A 20,175-nucleotide genomic window follows, 5' to 3' on the forward strand; every position below is an offset into this window, starting at 1 on the left:
AAAGTGAGACCAACCTGAAGGGAGTCCATGCTGGGTTGTAGAGAGATGGTGTAGAGGACGTGGAGTAGAATTAATTGTTTATCTATTGAGTTGTTCTTCAACAACCTTCAAGGACAGAATGTTGTGGAAATTCTAACCAATAAGGAGAGACTTTGTTATTTCTTCAAACAATCAATCTTTTTATTTAAGAATTGCAATGATGAAGCTAGTCAACCACGCACTCTGAAGTGATGCTGAGAGCTCGATGACACAAGGAGTAGAGAAGCCTTTTATTGTCAAACTATTTTATGCAAGCATGTAAGTACATAACATGTGATCTTGGTGTAGAACATGACTAAACTTGGGTAAAAGGTACAGACTAACTGTAAATTGGTCATCTAGTTCTATTGCAACAGCTGGTTATTCTAGTCTTCTAGTGAGGAATCGAAACAACAGAAAATTACTCTAGACACAGTTTCCCTGACGTAGATCAATGATTTGCCGAATTGGCACAAGCAAGCATCTTTTTCTGTCTGCCCAGATGGTGAGTGGCTGCACACCCACACAAACATACACGACCATTAACTTTATGCAATGCAAGAAGCTATACAGTCCTAATGTCACATCTACTCCCACTCCCCCTCTCTGGCGCTCATTGTCGCCAGTTTACTCATTATTACGCACACCTGCCACCATCGTTACGCGCACCTGCGCCTCATGAGACTCACCTGGACTCCATCACTTCTATGATTATCTCCCCTATATCTGTCATTCCCTTAGTTTTTTTCTCCCCCAGGCAGTATTAGTTATGTTTCTCATGTCCAGACGTTACTCTTGTTTCGTATTGTTCCATTTATTATTAAATTCACCCCCTGAATTTGCTTCCTGACTCCCAGCGTCTGCGTTACAGAATACTGCCCCAACAAAAGCAACAGGGATTTTTTTTATTGTATCATTTTTTGCTGGTGATGTCGGGTCCAAGGGCCACTGTCAACGCAACCAGGGATGCCTCCGCTGGCTTGTCAGGTTCTCAATCCTCGGTTGGCTCATCAGGTTTCCATTGTCGAAGCTACCGGGGATGCCTCAACCAGTCCGTCAGGCTTCCAAGCCTCGGCTGGCTCATCAGGCTCCCGCACATCAGCCGGCTCGTCATGGTCCCGCGCCTCAGCCGGCTCGTCATGGTCCCGTGCATCAGCCGGCTCGTCATGGTCCCGCGCCTCAGCCGGCTCGTCATGGTCCCGCGCCTCAGCCAGGTCGTCATGGTCCCGCACCTCAGCCGGCTCGTCAGGCTCCCGCGCCTCAGCAGGTTCGTCAGGCTCCCGCGCCTCAGCAGGTTCCCCCAGCCCCCGCCGGCTCTACAGGTTCCCCCCAGCCCCCGCCGGCTCTACAGGTTCCCCCCAGCCCCCGCCGGCTCTACAGGTTCCCCCCAGCCCCCGCCGGCTCTACAGGTTCCCCCCAGCCCCCGCCTGCTCTACAGGTTCCCCCGCTCTACACATTTCCCCCCGTCTCACCCGTCTCGACAGGTTCCTGGCGCCTCATCAGAAGCGACCAGCCCACTCCTGGTCCTCCGGACCGTTCCTCTGGTCGGCGTCCTGCAGCTGGAGCCACGTGTCAGGGAGGTGGGTACTGTCACGTCAACGCCCGCTCCCCGTCTCTGGCGCTCATTGTCGCCAGTTTGCTTATTATTATGCACACCTGCCACCATTGTTACGTGCACCTGCGCCTCATGACTCACCTGGACGCCATCATGTCTATGATTACCTCCCCTATATCTGTCATTCCCTTCGGTTCTTTCCCCAGGCAGTATTAGTTGTGTTTCTAATGTCCAGACGCTACCCTATGTACGGTACTTGCATTAGAAGTTTCACAGAAATTTCCCTAACACTCTTAAGAGAATCAGTCTCTTTATATTCTTTCAGTTACATTTTTAACGCTGTAAAGTTGTAACATATTCTTAAGAAAAACTTCCCAGTCCTTGTCTATTCCCTCATGGTAAATAACCTTCCTTTGGGTTACTGAGTTTAAAACCTTGTTACAGCACATCCTTCTGCGATACAAACTACAAGATTCATTACAATTTAAAATAGAATAAAAATAAGCATAACCTTCCAGATGCAACCTCGCAAATAATCTTCCTTTGGACTTTTGAGTTTCAGACCATCACAGCATAATCTTTAAAAACATAGAAATAAAAAAAATAAGCAACTTGCTACAACACAACAAATAGGACAATCATCACGCTGGCACCTAGCACAATGGTAAGACTCGGTGATAATGGTGATAATGGCCATCAGTGATTTGCCAATTTTGAACACCACTTGCAAAATCTTCTCTTGGGGCATTTCTTGCAAACTGAATGGACCATTCATTCAATATCCCTAGTCCTATGACTAGGGTTAGGGTCATCATCAGATATGTAAATCGGGAATGATGATGCCTCATCTTCTGTGGTAAGTAATGGCATAGTGAGGACGTTTTGCTACAAAGTTTCTTAACACAAGTAATGATAAGTAGTACAGCAAGAAGGATTACTAGGCCATAGATGAGCCAATGGAAAACTGTTGTTCCCCAGGCCCCAAACAGGGAAGTCAGCCATGCAAAAGGCCAGGTACCTTCATCAGCCTCTCCTTCCATTAACGCGCCCCTTAGCTTGTCTAATTGTTCTATGGCAGTGGAGATATTTCCAGTATGAAAGAGTCTGGAAGGAAAGTACAACATGAAGTTCCCACGAGAGCACATTTGCCCCCCTGTGCATCCAACAGATAATCCAAGGCTGCTCTACTTTTCAAAGTCATTAACATATCAGTTTTATTTACTGTTACCCATAGCATGAAGTTAATTCAATGAAATCCATCATTGTGTACCAAACTCACTAAAAGTGGCAGTAATAAAGCCTCTCTTGAAAAAGCCGAATCTTGACCCAGAAAATATAAAAACTATCGGCCTATATCTAATCTCCCATTCCTCTCAAATTTTAGAAAAACCTGTTGCACAGCAACTCACTGCCTTCCTGAAGACAAACAATGTATACAAAACGCTTCAGTCTGGTTTTAGACCCCATCATAGCACTGAAACGGCACACTTGAAGGTGATAAATTGCCTTTTAATGGCGTCAGACCGAGGCTCTGCATCTGTCCTCGTGCATCTCGACCTTAGTGCTGCATTTGATGCCATTGATCACCACATTCTTTTGGAGAGATTGGAAACCCAAATTTGTCTACACGGACAAGTTCTGGCCTGGTTTAGATCTTATCTGTAGAAAATATATCTGTTTGTCTCTGTGGATGGTTTGTCCTCTGACAAATAAACTGTACATTGGTGTTCCTCAAGGCTTCGTTTTAGTACCACTATTGTTTTCACTATATTTTACCGTTTGGTGATGTCATTCGGAAACATAATGTTAACTTTCACTGCTATGCGGATGACACAGCTGTACATTTCGATGAAACATGGTGAAGCCCCACAATTGCCCTCCCTGGAAGCCTGTGTTTCAGACATAAGGAAGTGGATGGCGGCAAATGTTCTCCTTTCAAACTCGGACAAAACAGATGCTTGTTCTAGGTCCCAAGAAACAAAGATCTTCTGTTAAATCTGACAATTAATCTTGATGGTTGTACAGTCACCTCAAATAAAACTGAATGACCTCGGCGTTACTCTGGACCCTGATATCTCTGACAACCATATCAAGACTGTTTCAAGGACAGCTTTTTCCATCTACGCAACACTGAAAGAATCTGAAACTTTCTCTCCATAAATGATGCAGAAAAATTATTCCATGCATTTTGTCACTTTTTGGTTAGACTACTGCAATTCTCTACTTTTCGGCTACCCGGATAAAGCCCAAAATAAACTTCAGTTAGTGCTAAACACGGCTGCTAGAATCTTGACTAGAACCAACATTTTTTTTATCAAATTACTCTAGTGCTAGCCTCTCTACACTGGCTTCCTGTTAAGGCAAGGGCTGATTTCAAGGTTTTACTGCTAACCTACAAAGCATTACATGGGCTGGCTCCTACCTATCTTTCCGATTTGATCCTGCCGTACATACCTACACGTATGCTACGGTCGCAAGACGCAGGCCTCCTAACTGTCCCTAGAATTTCTAAGCAAACAGCTGTAGCCAGGGCTTTCTCCTATAGAGCTCCATTTTTATGGAATGGTCTGCCTACCCATGTGAGACTCAGTCTCAACCTTTAAATCTTTATTGAAGACTCATCTCTTCAGTAGGTCCTATGATTGAGTGTAGTCTGGCCCAGGAGTGTGAAGGTGAACGGAAAGGCGCTGGAGCAACGAACCGCCCTTGCTGTCTCTGCCTGGTCGGTTCCCCTCTCTCCACTGGGATTCTCTGCCTCTAACCCTATTACAAGGGCTGAGTCACTGGCTTACTGGTGCTCTTCCATGCCATCCCTAGGAGGGGTGCGTCACTTGAGTGGGATGAGTCACTGACGTGATCTTCCTGTCTGGGTTGGCGCTCCCCCTTGGGTTGTGTCGTGGGGGAGATCTTCGTGGGCTATACTCGGCCTTGTCTCAGGATGGTAAGTTGGTGGTTGAAGATATCCCTCTAGTGGTGTGGGGGCTGTGCTTTGGCAAAGTGGGTGGGGTTATATCCTGCCTGTTTGGCCCTGTCCGGGGGTATCGTCGGACAGGGCCACAGTGTCTCCCGACTCCTCCTGTCTCAGCCTCCAGTATTTATGCTGCAGTAGTTTGTTGGGGGCTAGGGTCAGTCTGTTATATCTGGGGTGTTTCCCCTGTGTCCTGTGTGAATTTAAGTATGCTCTCTCTAATTTTCTCTTTCTTTCTCTCTCTCTCTCTCGGAGGACCTGAGCCCTAGGACCATGCCTCAGGACTACCTGGCCTGATGACTCCTTGCTGTCCCCAGTCCACCTGGCCGTGCTGCTGCTCCAGTTTCAACTGTTCTGCCTGCGGCTATGGAACCCTGACCTGTTCACCGGACGTGCTACCTGTCCCAGACCTGCTGTTTTCAACTCTCTAGAGACAGCAGGAACCGTAGAGATACTCTGAATGATCGGCTATTAAAAGCCAACTGACATTTACTCCTGAGGTGCTGACCTGTTGCACCCACGACAACCACTGTGATTATTATTATTTGACCCAGCTGGTCATCTATGAACATTTGAACATCTTGGCCATATTCTGTTATAATCTCCACCCGGCACAGTCAGAAGAGGACTGGCCACCCCTCATAGCCTGGTTCCTCTCTAGGTTTCTTCCTAGGTTCTGGCCTTTCTAGGGAGTTTTTCCTAGTCGCCGTGCTTCTACACCTGCATTGCTTGCTGTTGGGGTTTCAGGCTGGGTTTCTGTACAGCACTTTGTGACATCAGCTGATGTAAGAAGAGCTTTATAAATACATCAGAAGCTTCTAAAGCCATTACCTAATTTTCAGGAATTTTCCAAGCTGTTTAAAGGCACTGTCAACTTGGTGTATGTAAACTTCTGACCCACTAGAATTGTGATACAGTTTAATAATCTGTCTGTAAACAATTGTTTTGGAAAAATTACTTGTGTCATGCACAAAGTAGATGTCCTAACCGACTTGCCAAAACTATAGTTTGTTAACAAGAAATTTGTGGAGTGGTTGAAAAACGAATTTTAATGACTCCAACCTAAGTGTATGTAAACTGCCATTAAGTCTATATAGCCTCGCTATTGTTATTTTACTGATGCTTTTTAATTGTTTGTTACTGTTATTTTTTACACTATTTTTTAATTACCCCGTATTTTTCTTAACTGCATTGTTGGTTTTTAAGTAAGCATTTCACTCTAAGGTCTACACCTGTCACGGTTGTCGTAAGGAGGAGCGTACCAAAGTGCAGCGTGTGTGTCGTTGCACATTTTATTTACACTGTAAAACTATGCAATACATATAAATAACTGAATAGCAAAAACAACAGACCGTGACGCAAAGGTGAAACATACACTGACTCAAAGATAATCTCCCACAAACCCAGGTGGAAAAAAAACCCTACTTAAGTATGATCTCCAATTAGAGACAACGAGGACCAGCTGCTTCTAATTGGAGATCATCCCAAACAAAACCCCAACATAGAAATACAAAACCAGAACCTGACAACATAGAAATAGAAAACATTGGGAAAAAACCTGTCACGCCCTGACCTACTCTACCATAGAAAATAACATCTTTCTATGGTCAGGACGTGACAACACCTGTTGTATTCGGCGCAAGTGACAAATACGATTTGATTTGAAAGCTACAAATGGTTCCCCTTTATCTGATTGCTGGGCGGTGTGAGGGAAATGTTTTGTTAAACCTTGCTGATGCTTGTGTACTAGAATATCTTTCCTTAAGCTTAGTTGTGTAGGCATTAAGATTGAGATTGTTAAATAAATAATTGTGTGTGTGGGTGTACAGTGGGGGGAAAAAGTATTTGATCACCTGCTGATTTTTGTAGGTTTGCCCACTGACAAAGAAGGATCAGTCTATAATTTTAATGGTAGGTTTATTTGAACAGTGAGAGACAGGATAACAACAAAAATATCCAGAAAAATGCATGTCAGAAATGTTATAAAATGATAAATTGATAAGTATTTGACCCCCTCTCAATCAGAAAGATTTCTGGCTCCCAGGTGTCTTTTATACAGGTAACGAGCTGAGATTAGGAGCACACTCTTAAAGGGAGTGCTCCTAACCGCAGCTTGTTACCTGTAAAAAAGACACCTGTCCACAGAAGCAATCAATCAATCAGATTCCAAACTCTCCACCATGGCCAAGACCAAAGAGCTCTCCAAGGATGTCAGGGACAAGATTGTAGACCTACACAAGGCTGGAATGGGCTACAAGACCATCGCCAAGCAGCTTGGTGAGAAGGTGACAACAATTGGTGCGATTATTCGCAAATGGAAGAAACACAAAAGAACTGTCAATCTCCCTCGGCCTGGGGCTCCATGCAACATCTCACCTCGTGGAGTTGCATTGATCATGAGAACGGTGAAGAATCAGCCCAGAACTACACGGGAGGATCTTGTCAATGATCTCAAGGCAGCTGGAACCATAGTCACCAAGAAAACAATTGGTAACACACTCGCCGTGAAGGACTGAAATCCTGCACAGCCCGCAAGGTCCCCCTGCTCAAGAATACATATAATCTGCTCAAAAAATAAAGGGAACACTTAAACAACACAATGTAACTCCAAGTCAATCACACTTCTGTGAAATCAAACTGTCCACTTAGGAAGCAACACTGATTTACAATAAATTTCACATGCTGTTGTGCAAATGGAATAGACAACAGGTGGAAATTATAGGCAATTAGCAAGACACCCCCAATAAAGGAGTGGTTCTGCAGGTGGGGACCACAGACCACTTCTCAGTTCCTATGCTTCCTGGCTGATGTTTTGGTCACTTTTGAATGCTGGCGGTGCTTTCACTCTAGTGGTAGCATGAGACGGAGTCTACAACCCACACAAGTGGCTCAGGTAGTGCAGCTCATCCAGGATGGCACATCAATGCGAGCTGTGGCAAGAAGGTTTGCTGTGTCTGTCAGCGTAGTGTCCAGAGCATGGAGGCGCTACCAGGAGACAGGACAGTACATCAGGAGATGTGGAGGAGGTCGTAGGAGGGCAACAACCCAGCAGCAGGACCGCTACCTCCGCCTTTGTGCAAGGAGGAGCAGGAGGAGCACTGCCAGAGCCCTGCAAAATGACCTCCAGCAGGCCACAAATGTGCATGTGTCTGCTCAAACGGTCAGAAACAGACTCCATGAGGGTGGCATGAGGGCCCGACGTCCACAGGTGGGGGTTACAGCCCAACACCGCGCAGGACATTTGGCATTTGCCAGAGAACACCAAGATTGGCAAATTCGCCACTGGCGCCCTGTGCTCTTCACAGATGAAAGCAGGTTCACACTGAGCACATGTGACAGACTTGACAGAGTCTGGAGACGCCATGGAGAACGTTCTGCTGCCTGCAACATCCTCTAGCATGACCGGTTTGGCGGTGGGTCAGTCATGGTGTGGGGTGGCATTTCTTTGGGGGGCCGCACAGCCCTCCATGTGCTCGCCAGATGTAGCCTGACTGCCATTTGGTACCGAGAGGAGATCCTCAGACCCCGCTGGTGCGGTTGGCCCTGGGTTCCTCCTAATGCAAGACAATGCTAGACCTCATGTGGCTGGAGTGTGTCAGCAGTTCCTGCAAGAGGAAGGCATTGATACTATGGACTGGCCCGCCCGTTCCCCAGACCTGAATCCAATTGAGCACATCTGGGACATCATGTCTTGCTCCATCCACCAACGCCATGTTGCACCACAGACTGTCCAGGAGTTGGCGGATGCTTTAGTCCAGGTCTGGGAGGAGATCCCTCAGGAGACCATCCGCCACCTCATCAGGAGCATGCCCAGGTGTTCTAGGGAGGTCATACAGGCACGTGGAGGCCACACACACTACTGAGCCTCATTTTGACTTGTTTTAAGGACATTACATCAAAGTTGGATCAGCCTGTAGTGTGGCTTTCCACTTTAATTTTGAGTGTGACTCCAAATCCAGACCTCCATGGGTTGATACATTGGATTTCCATTGATCATTTTTATGTGATTTTGTTGTCAACACATTCAACTGTGTAAAGAAAACATTATTTCATAAGATTATTTCTTTCATTCAGATCTAGGATGTGTTGTTTAAGTGTTTATTTTTTTGAGCAGTATACATGACCATCTGAAGTTTGCCAATGAACATCTGACTCAGAGGACAACTGGTGAAAGTGTTGTGGTCAGATGAGACCAAAATGGAGCTCTTTGGCATCAACTCAACTCACCGTGTTTGGAGGAGGAGGAATGCTGCCTATGACCCCAAGAACACCATCTCCACCGTCAAACATAGAGGTGGAAACATTATGCTTTAGGGGTGTTTTTCTGCTAAGGGGACAGGACAACTTCACCGCATCAAAGGGACGATGGACGGGGCCATGTACCGTCAAATCTTGGGTGAGAACCTCCTTCCTTCAGCCAGGGCATTGAAAGTGGGTCGTGGATGGGTATTCCAGCATGACAATGACCCAAAACACACGGCCAAGGCAACAAAGGAGTGGCTCAAGAAGAAGCACATTAAGGTCCTGGAGTGGCCTAGCCAGTCTCCAGACCTTAATCCCATAGAAAATCTGTGGAGGGAGCTGAAGGTTCGAGTTGCCAAATGTCATCCTCGAAACCTTAATGACTTGGAGAAGATCTGCAAAGAGGAGTGGGACAAAATCCCTCCTGAGATGTGTGCAAACCTGGTGGCCAACTACAAGAAACATCTGACCTCTGTGATTGCCAACAAGGGTTTTGCCACCAAGTACTAAGTCGTGTTTTGCAGAGGGGTCAAATACTTTTTTCCCTCATTAAAATGCAAATAATTTTATAACATTTTTGACATGTGTTTTTCTGGATTTTTGTTGTTGTTATTCTGTCTCTCACTGTTCAAATAAACCTACCATTAAAATTTTGACTGATCATTTCTTTGTAAGTGGGCAAACGTACAAAATCAGCAGGGTATCAAATATTTTTTTCCCCCACTGTAGGTTCCTAGAGTAACTAAGGAAGTAAGTCCCCGTTGTTGTTCTGGGCGCACAGCCAAGAGCTGACCGGCACAGCTTGGTCAGGATTCCTGTTAGTTAGAAGGGAAATAACCGTTTTTTCTTAATTTACTGAAAACAGAGCTAAGTGTTCTATCCTGCGCACCATTGATAAAGCTGTTGTCCTGGTGAGAGCCTGTTGCTAGGCAAAAGGTTCATGCTTGTGTGTGGTTGTGAAACCATCTTTCGTCTGGGCAGACAGCTTGCTGGCTACTTTGGAACTATGTCGAGAGTGATTTCCTGTTGCTTTGACACCTATTGTCCTTTGTCCTCACTAGAAGATTAGAATAACCAGCAGTTGCTACAGAACGAGAGGACCAAATTCGCAGTTAGTCTGTACGTTTTACCCCAGTTTCGTTCTGGTCTCCACACACGTACACATACCATTAGACAGTCTGACTTTATAAGGCTCCTGTACTCCTTGTGTCATTCAAACTCTCAACCTCCCACCTCAGTGTGGGGTCAACAGCTACATTATTGCAATTCTTATCAAATAAACGTTGACTGTCATTTCTTCAAACAAAGTCTCTCCTTATTGGTTAGAATTTCCACAACTTTTTTGGCAACTCAGATGGGACCCTTATTGCTGTCTGCTGTCAACTCCTGAGGACCAGTGTCAACCGTGCACAGGGATCACCTTGGAGCCCGCACTCCGCTAAGAGAGCAGAAGAGATCTGCCCAGAGTCCGCCAGAGAGTGCCAGCGGACGGATACATGGCCACTGAGGCTGCCTTCAGGGGGACATCAGCTGGTAAATCTTTGTCTGGATTGTGGGGTACTTTCCTGCAGTGGCTGGCGTGAACCCACGTAGACCTCTCTGAAACCTTCACTGTCTGGATCATCATAAGCACCTGCAATGGTCCAGTCCAGCGCTGTTGGTGCCAAGTCTTCATACGGAGGTCCTTGATGACCACTCAATCACCTGGTTGTGACTTGTGGAGCTGTCCTCCCTTTGGTTCAGGCAAAGCCCTTTTTCCCTGGGAAAGATAGACTTCAGAACATTTAAATGCAGCGCAATAACCCACCATTTGGTCCTCGCGACCCATCAATGTCAACCAATTTTTTGGAAAAAGAATGTAAAGTATCTCATGAGGTGCTAAACCAGTGGTACGATACGCGCGTCCACGCATGTACAGTACCAGTCAAAAGTTTGGACACACCCTGATCTGTTTCAACTGTCTTCTTGCTTGTCTCCACCCCCCTCCAGGTGCCGCCCATCTTCCCCCATTATCTTCCCCCAGTGCATTTTTACCTGTGTTGCGAGTTCGCCTTGTCTCGTCAAGCCTACCAGAGTGGTTTTTTCCGTGCTTCTGTTTTTCCAAGCCTCTGTTTTCTAGCCCTCCCGGTTTCGACCTTTTCTGCCTGCCTTGACACTTAGCCCGCCTGCCTGAACGTTCAGCCTGCCCTGACCTCGAGCCTGCCTGCCACCCTGTACCTTTCGAACTCTGACCTGGTTAATGAACTTCTGCCTGTCCTCGACCTGCCTATTGCCTGCCCCTTGTATTTTAATAAATATCAGAGCCTCAAACCATTTGCATCCTGTGTCTGGGTCTCGCCCTGTGTTATAAATTCACAACTATGAAATAACACATATCATGTAGTAAACAAAAAAAGTGTTAAACAAATCAAAACATATGAGATTCTTCAAAGTAGCCACCCTTTGCCTTGACAGCTTTGCACACTCTTGGTATTCTCTCAACCAGCTTCACCTGGAATTATTTTCCAACTGTGACGACCCTCCCACTCTGTCTGCCGTATTCTCTTTGTTCTTGTTTCCTTATTAGGATGCCGGTGGGCGGAGTTGGGAGGGTCGTCAGCTAGATGGGAAACACCTGGGCCCGGGTGTGTCCCAGGATAAAGAGACCTCTTCCACAGTCATTGAAAGAGACTCTCTCTCCATGCAGACACCTTGTTGTTTTTGGTTGTGGTAGTTGTGGCTTTTTGGTTGTTTGCTTTGGCACCTTTCAACACTCGGCGTTATTACATTCAGGTATGCAAAACACTCACTTACACTACTGATTACACACACCGTTGTTAATTGTTCATTTTTGTTTAGTTACTTTATTTAACCTGTTGGGGATAGGGGGCAGTATTTGCACGGCCGGATAAAAAACGTACCCGAATTAATCTGGTTACTACTCCTGCCCAGTAACTAGAATATGCATATAATTATTGGCTTTGGATAGAAAACAGTCTAAAGTTTCTAAAACTGTTTGAATGGTGTCTGTGAGTATAACAGAACTCATATGGCAGGACAAAACCTGAGAAGATTCCAAACAGGAAGCGCCCTCTCTGACCATTTCTTGGCCTTCTTTGTCGTCTCTTTCCAAAACAGAGGATCTCTGCTGTAACGTGACACTTTCTAAGGCTCCCATAGGCTCTCAGAAGGCGCCAGAACGTTGAATGATGACTCTGAAGTTACTGGCTGAAAAACAGTAGCGCATTTGGTAAGTGGTCGATCTGAGAACAATGAGACGGGTGTGCACGTGAAGAGTCCATGTTACTTTTTCAGTCTTTGAACGAAAACAACGACTCCCGGTCGGAATATTATCGCTATTTTACGAGAAAAATTGCATAAAAATTTATTTTAAATAGCGTTTGACATGCTTCGAAGTACGGTAAAAGAATATTTTTACATTTTTTGTCACGATATGCGCCGGCCCGTCACCCTTCGGATAGTGTCTTGAACGCACGTACAAAACGCCGCTATTTGGATATAACTATGGATTATTTGGAACCAAACCAACATTTGTTGTTGAAGTAGAAGTCCTGGGAGTGCATTCTGACGAAGAACAGCAAAGGTAATCCAATTTTTCTTATAGTAAATCTGAGTTTGGTGAGTACCAAACTTGGTGGGTGTCAAAATAGCTAGCCTGTGATGGCCGGGCTATCTACTCAGAATATTGCAAAATGTGCTTTCACCGAAAAGCTATTTTAAAATCGGGCACCGCGATTGCATAAAGGAGTTCTGTATCTATAATTCTTAAAATAATTGTTATGTTTTTTGTGAACGTTTATCGTGAGTAATTTAGTAAATTCCCCGGAAGTGTTCGGTGGGAATGCTAGTTCTGAACGTCACATGCTAATGTAAAAAGCTGGTTTTTGATATAAATAGATGACACATCTATTCACATCAGTTGAGAACTTTGTCAGTAGGGTCATTATCCTGTGCGTCCTATGCATAGTACCAATCACATGTTGAGACCATGTTAGACAACATCATGAAATAACATGTCTCCTGAGGTTGTACAACAGTGAGGCCTTTTCCTTTACAAAGAATATTAATTCCAAATTTACAGAGAAGATCTCTTCCTGACAAATTTCCAGGACAACATGCAGAAAAAATGAATTGATGGTTTATGCATGTGTTATCAACTTTAACAGGTAGGGGCATCGTGAGCAACTCTGTCATAGTCACTCCCGAGGCTCCTACAGTGGTAACTGATTCATTTGACATGAAAGATTTGGACATAAATTCTAAATCTATGACAGACATTGCAGCAAACGTCTGTCATATTTTGACTCACCATTGATGACGAGACGAACCATTGGTTCCTCATAGGGGTTTTAAAAAAATCTTTAAATGCTGTCTAAGGGTGTCAACTGTCTCTACCTCGTGTCAGTCCATTTGTGGGTTGTAAAGGGTTGTTTTCAGTGGAGGTCCAGTTTTTCAACCTCCCCCCACTGCACCCTGTTCGGTAGGTTTGTTTCAACATGTTCTGGCAAAATGTCCCTCCTTTCCGCAGTTGTAACAAGCAAAGTTCCTGTCCTGTTGTTGCTGTTATCTGGCCCACCCGTCCGCACTGGTTCCCCCTCCTCATCCTCTACCCCTTCCTCTTACATTACATTTTAGTCATTTTAGCAGATGCTCTTATCCAGAGCGACTTACAGTAGTGAGTGCACACGTTTCTTTTTCTTCCGTAATATTAGGAAAATTATAACTTTGTAATCTGAAGATTTTCCTTGGTGCCCCGACTTCCTAGTTAATTACATTTATAAGATTAGTTTAATCACGTAATAATAATTACAGAGAATTGATTTGATAAAATAACAGTCTTCACTTTAATGATGCCAAAGACAGGCCACATGTGCATAGAATGTAACGGATGGACGGTTCTTTCCCCAGGTTCTTTCCCCAGTCCCAGTCGCATCAAGGGTGGTGTGAAATTATTAAACATGTATTTTCTCTCTTCCCTGTTCAAGTCAATATGTTTTTAGGTGTCGTGGAACATAAGAGTGACCATTGTTCCAGAGGAGGGACTGGTGTATATTGACCAATTTATTTGAGAATGTTTTAGTATTTTCATAACTATAGAAGTGCATTAGGAGTAGTGACTATTGTGTTATGGGTTAGATGGAATGATTTATGTGCAAATGTATTTGTAGCAGGAGGCGAGGTACTGTGTTTGAGACAGAATGTTTACATAAGGCTCATAAATTAAGGTTGGGGTGATAGTCTCGGGATGAGAACACTCTATGTATATTGTTAGAAGAGATAGCTGTCTCCTTCTCCTACGAGCTATCTGTGCACAACATAGAGACTATTATGACGATAAATTGAACGTTACACATACCCAAATCACGGTGAGAGTAGCAGAGATAGTGTTGTCATTTCAGACACTATTGTCAACTTTCAAGAAACCTGTGACTCAGAGTTTTGTTAGGTTGGATAATCTTCCAACGTCACTAATCTCTTCACCATTTGTAACACTTGACATATCTTCCAGAACAGGTATACGCCAAATAAAATAAATAAAAAAACATTTTATTTGTTTTCATTTTTTTCTTCTTCACATTTTCAAACAGTCCATTTATATTTTCCAACAGGGTTATATACACTGCTCAAAAAATAAAGGGAACACTTAAACAACACAATGTAACTCCAAGTCAATCACACTTCTGTGAAATCAAACTGTCCACATAGGAAGCAACACTGACTGACAATAAATTTCACATGCTGTTGTGCAAATGGAATAGACAACAGGTGGAAATTATAGGCAATTAGCAAGACACCCCCAATAAAGAAATGGTTCTGTAGGTGGTGACCACAGACCACTTCTCAGTTCCTATGCTTCCTGGCTGATGTTTTGGTCACTTTTGAATGCTGGCGGTGCTTTCACTCTAGTGGTAGCATGAGACGGAGTCTACAACCCACACAAGTGGCTCAGGTAGTGCAGCTCATCCAGGATGGCACATCAATGCGAGCTGTGGCAAGAAGGTTTGCTGTGTCTGTCAGCGTAATGTCCAGAGCATGGAGGCGCTACCAGGAGACAGGCCAGTACATCAGGAGATGTGGAGGAGGCCGTAGGAGGGCAACAACCCAGCAGCAGGACCGCTACCTCTGCCTTTGTGCAAGGAGGAGCAGGAGGAGCACTGCCAGAGCCCTGCAAAATGACCTCCAGCAGGCCACAAATGTGCATGTGTCTGCTCAAACGGTCAGAAACAGACTCCATGAGGGTGGTATGAGGGCCCGACGTCCACAGGTGGGGGTTGTGCTTACAGCCCAACACCGTGCAGGACGTTTGGCATTTGCCAGAGAACACCAAGATTGGCAAATTCGCTACTGGTGCCCTGTGCTCTTCACAGATGAAAGCAGGTTCACACTGAGCACATGTGACAGACGTGACAGAGTCTGGAGACGCTGTGGAGAACGTTCTGCTGCCTGCAACATCCTCCAGCATGACCGGTTTGGCGGTGGGTCAGTCATGGTGTGGGGTGGCATTTCTTTGGGGGGCCGCACAGCCCTCCATGTGCTCGCCAGATGTAGCCTGACTGCCATTTGGTACCGAGAGGAGATCCTCAGACCCCGCTGGTGCGGTTGGCCCTGGGTTCCTCCTAATGCAAGACAATGCTAGACCTCATGTGGCTGGAGTGTGTCAGCAGTTCCTGCAAGAGGAAGGCATTGATACTATGGACTGGCCCGCCCGTTCCCCAGACCTGAATCCAATTGAGCACATCTGGGACATCATGTCTTGCTCCATCCACCAACGCCATGTTGCACCACAGACTGTCCAGGAGTTGGCGGATGCTTTAGTCCAGGTCTGGGAGGAGATCCCTCAGGAGACCATCCGCCACCTCATCAGGAGCATGCCCAGGTGTTCTAGGGAGGTCATACAGGCACGTGGAGGCCACACACACTACTGAGCCTCATTTTGACTTGTTTTAAGGACATTACATCAAAGTTGGATCAGCCTGTAGTGTGGTTTTCCACTTTAATTTTGAGTGTGACTCCAAATCCAGACCTCCATGGGTTGATACATTGGATTTCCATTGATCATTTTTATGTGATTTTGTTGTCAACACATTCAACTGTGTAAAGAAAACATTATTTCATAAGATTATTTCTTTCATTCAGATCTAGGATGTGTTGTTTAAGTGTTTATTTTTTTGAGCAGTATACATGACCATCTGAAGTTTGCCAATGAACATCTGACTCAGAGGACAACTGGTGAAAGTGTTGTGGTCAGATGAGACCAAAATGGAGCTCTTTGGCATCAACTCAACTCACCGTGTTTGGAGGAGGAGGAATGCTGCCTATGACCCCAAGAACACCATCTCCACCGTCAAACATAGAGGTGGAAACATTATGCTTTAGGGGTGTTTTTCTGCTAAGGGGACAGGACAACTTCACCGCATCAAAGGGACGATGGACGGGGCCATGTACCGTCAAATCTTGGGTGAGAACCTCCTTCCTTCAGCCAGGGCATTGAAAGTGGGTCGTGGATGGGTATTCCAGCATGACAATGACCCAAAACACACGGCCAAGGCAACAAAGGAGTGGCTCAAGAAGAAGCACATTAAGGTCCTGGAGTGGCCTAGCCAGTCTCCAGACCTTAATCCCATAGAAAATCTGTGGAGGGAGCTGAAGGTTCGAGTTGCCAAATGTCATCCTCGAAACCTTAATGACTTGGAGAAGATCTGCAAAGAGGAGTGGGACAAAATCCCTCCTGAGATGTGTGCAAACCTGGTGGCCAACTACAAGAAACATCTGACCTCTGTGATTGCCAACAAGGGTTTTGCCACCAAGTACTAAGTCGTGTTTTGCAGAGGGGTCAAATACTTTTTTCCCTCATTAAAATGCAAATAATTTTATAACATTTTTGACATGTGTTTTTCTGGATTTTTGTTGTTGTTATTCTGTCTCTCACTGTTCAAATAAACCTACCATTAAAATTTTGACTGATCATTTCTTTGTAAGTGGGCAAACGTACAAAATCAGCAGGGTATCAAATATTTTTTTCCCCCACTGTAGGTTCCTAGAGTAACTAAGGAAGTAAGTCCCCGTTGTTGTTCTGGGCGCACAGCCAAGAGCTGACCGGCACAGCTTGGTCAGGATTCCTGTTAGTTAGAAGGGAAATAACCGTTTTTCTTAATTTACTGAAAACAGAGCTAAGTGTTCTATCCTGCGCACCATTGATAAAGCTGTTGTCCTGGTGAGAGCCTGTTGCTAGGCAAAAGGTTCATGCTTGTGTGTGGTTGTGAAACCATCTTTCGTCTGGGCAGACAGCTTGCTGGCTACTTTGGAACTATGTCGAGAGTGATTTCCTGTTGCTTTGACACCTATTGTCCTTTGTCCTCACTAGAAGATTAGAATAACCAGCAGTTGCTACAGAACGAGAGGACCAAATTCGCAGTTAGTCTGTACGTTTTACCCCAGTTTCGTTCTGGTCTCCACACACGTACACATACCATTAGACAGTCTGACTTTATAAGGCTCCTGTACTCCTTGTGTCATTCAAACTCTCAACCTCCCACCTCAGTGTGGGGTCAACAGCTACATTATTGCAATTCTTATCAAATAAACGTTGACTGTCATTTCTTCAAACAAAGTCTCTCCTTATTGGTTAGAATTTCCACAACTTTTTTGGCAACTCAGATGGGACCCTTATTGCTGTCTGCTGTCAACTCCTGAGGACCAGTGTCAACCGTGCACAGGGATCACCTTGGAGCCCGCACTCCGCTAAGAGAGCAGAAGAGATCTGCCCAGAGTCCGCCAGAGAGTGCCAGCGGACGGATACATGGCCACTGAGGCTGCCTTCAGGGGGACATCAGCTGGTAAATCTTTGTCTGGATTGTGGGGTACTTTCCTGCAGTGGCTGGCGTGAACCCACGTAGACCTCTCTGAAACCTTCACTGTCTGGATCATCATAAGCACCTGCAATGGTCCAGTCCAGCGCTGTTGGTGCCAAGTCTTCATACGGAGGTCCTTGATGACCACTCAATCACCTGGTTGTGACTTGTGGAGCTGTCCTCCCTTTGGTTCAGGCAAAGCCCTTTTTCCCTGGGAAAGATAGACTTCAGAACATTTAAATGCAGCGCAATAACCCACCATTTGGTCCTCGCGACCCATCAATGTCAACCAATTTTTTGGAAAAAGAATGTAAAGTATCTCATGAGGTGCTAAACCAGTGGTACGATACGCGCGTCCACGCATGTACAGTACCAGTCAAAAGTTTGGACACACCCTGATCTGTTTCAACTGTCTTCGTGCTTGTCTCCACCCCCCTCCAGGTGCCGCCCATCTTCCCCCATTATCTTCCCCCAGTGCATTTTTACCTGTGTTGCGAGTTCGCCTTGTCTCGTCAAGCCTACCAGAGTGGTTTTTTTCCGTGCTTCTGTTTTTCCAAGCCTCTGTTTTCTAGCCCTCCCGGTTTCGACCTTTTCTGCCTGCCTTGACACTTAGCCCGCCTGCCTGAACGTTCAGCCTGCCCTGACCTCGAGCCTGCCTGCCACCCTGTACCTTTCGAACTCTGACCTGGTTAATGAACTTCTGCCTGTCCTCGACCTGCCTATTGCCTGCCCCTTGTATTTTAATAAATATCAGAGCCTCAAACCATTTGCATCCTGTGTCTGGGTCTCGCCCTGTGTTATAAATTCACAACTATGAAATAACACATATCATGTAGTAAACAAAAAAAGTGTTAAACAAATCAAAACATATGAGATTCTTCAAAGTAGCCACCCTTTGCCTTGACAGCTTTGCACACTCTTGGTATTCTCTCAACCAGCTTCACCTGGAATTATTTTCCAACTGTGACGACCCTCCCACTCTGTCTGCCGTATTCTCTTTGTTCTTGTTTCCTTATTAGGATGCCGGTGGGCGGAGTTGGGAGGGTCGTCAGCTAGATGGGAAACACCTGGGCCCGGGTGTGTCCCAGGATAAAGAGACCTCTTCCACAGTCATTGAAAGAGACTCTCTCTCCATGCAGACACCTTGTTGTTTTTGGTTGTGGTAGTTGTGGCTTTTTGGTTGTTTGCTTTGGCACCTTTCAACACTCGGCGTTATTACATTCAGGTATGCAAAACACTCACTTACACTACTGATTACACACACCGTTGTTAATTGTTCATTTTTGTTTAGTTACTTTATTTAACCTGTTGGGGATAGGGGGCAGTATTTGCACGGCCGGATAAAAAACGTACCCGAATTAATCTGGTTACTACTCCTGCCCAGTAACTAGAATATGCATATAATTATTGGCTTTGGATAGAAAACAGTCTAAAGTTTCTAAAACTGTTTGAATGGTGTCTGTGAGTATAACAGAACTCATATGGCAGGCCAAAACCTGAGAAGATTCCAAACAGGAAGCGCCCTCTCTGACCATTTCTTGGCCTTCTTTGTCGTCTCTTTCCAAAACAGAGGATCTCTGCTGTAACGTGACACTTTCTAAGGCTCCCATAGGCTCTCAGAAGGCGCCAGAACGTTGAATGATGACTCTGAAGTTACTGGCTGAAAAACAGTAGCGCATTTGGTAAGTGGTCGATCTGAGAACAATGAGACGGGTGTGCACGTGAAGAGTCCATGTTACTTTTTCAGTCTTTGAACGAAAACAACGACTCCCGGTCGGAATATTATCGCTATTTTACGAGAAAAATTGCATAAAAATTTATTTTAAATAGCGTTTGACATGCTTCGAAGTACGGTAAAAGAATATTTTTACATTTTTTGTCACGATATGCGCCGGCCCGTCACCCTTCGGATAGTGTCTTGAACGCACGTACAAAACGCCGCTATTTGGATATAACTATGGATTATTTGGAACCAAACCAACATTTGTTGTTGAAGTAGAAGTCCTGGGAGTGCATTCTGACGAAGAACAGCAAAGGTAATCCAATTTTTCTTATAGTAAATCTGAGTTTGGTGAGTACCAAACTTGGTGGGTGTCAAAATAGCTAGCCTGTGATGGCCGGGCTATCTACTCAGAATATTGCAAAATGTGCTTTCACCGAAAAGCTATTTTAAAATCGGGCACCGCGATTGCATAAAGGAGTTCTGTATCTATAATTCTTAAAATAATTGTTATGTTTTTTGTGAACGTTTATCGTGAGTAATTTAGTAAATTCCCCGGAAGTGTTCGGTGGGAATGCTAGTTCTGAACGTCACATGCTAATGTAAAAAGCTGGTTTTTGATATAAATAGATGACACATCTATTCACATCAGTTGAGAACTTTGTCAGTAGGGTCATTATCCTGTGCGTCCTATGCATAGTACCAATCACATGTTGAGACCATGTTAGACAACATCATGAAATAACATGTCTCCTGAGGTTGTACAACAGTGAGGCCTTTTCCTTTACAAAGAATATTAATTCCAAATTTACAGAGAAGA

The 20,175-nt window shown here is 45.0% G+C and overlaps 1 protein-coding gene across 2 annotated transcripts in view; it reads right to left on the reverse strand.

Moving 5' to 3' along the window:
* Window positions 1–13,367, reverse strand: part of LOC115162288 (60 kDa lysophospholipase) — a 56,445-nt gene extending 43,078 nt beyond the window's left edge. Inside the window, exons 1-3 of one of the 2 annotated variants that reach the window (XM_029713448.1) lie at window positions 13,093–13,367; window positions 10,417–10,542; window positions 15–30 (exon numbers count right to left, since the gene is read on the reverse strand). In XM_029713448.1, the coding sequence (XP_029569308.1) occupies window positions 15–29 (15 nt within the window). In that variant the 5' untranslated portion in view covers window position 30; window positions 10,417–10,542; window positions 13,093–13,367. Of the gene's footprint in view, window positions 1–14; window positions 31–10,416; window positions 10,739–13,092 lie in introns of those variants that run through there. The other variant, XM_029713446.1, reaches the window with a different exon arrangement.
* Window positions 13,368–20,175: the final 6,808 nt, after the last annotated feature.

This window comes from Salmo trutta, chromosome 25 (genome assembly GCF_901001165.1).
Source record: "Salmo trutta chromosome 25, fSalTru1.1, whole genome shotgun sequence".
Lineage (NCBI taxonomy): Eukaryota > Metazoa > Chordata > Actinopteri > Salmoniformes > Salmonidae > Salmo > Salmo trutta.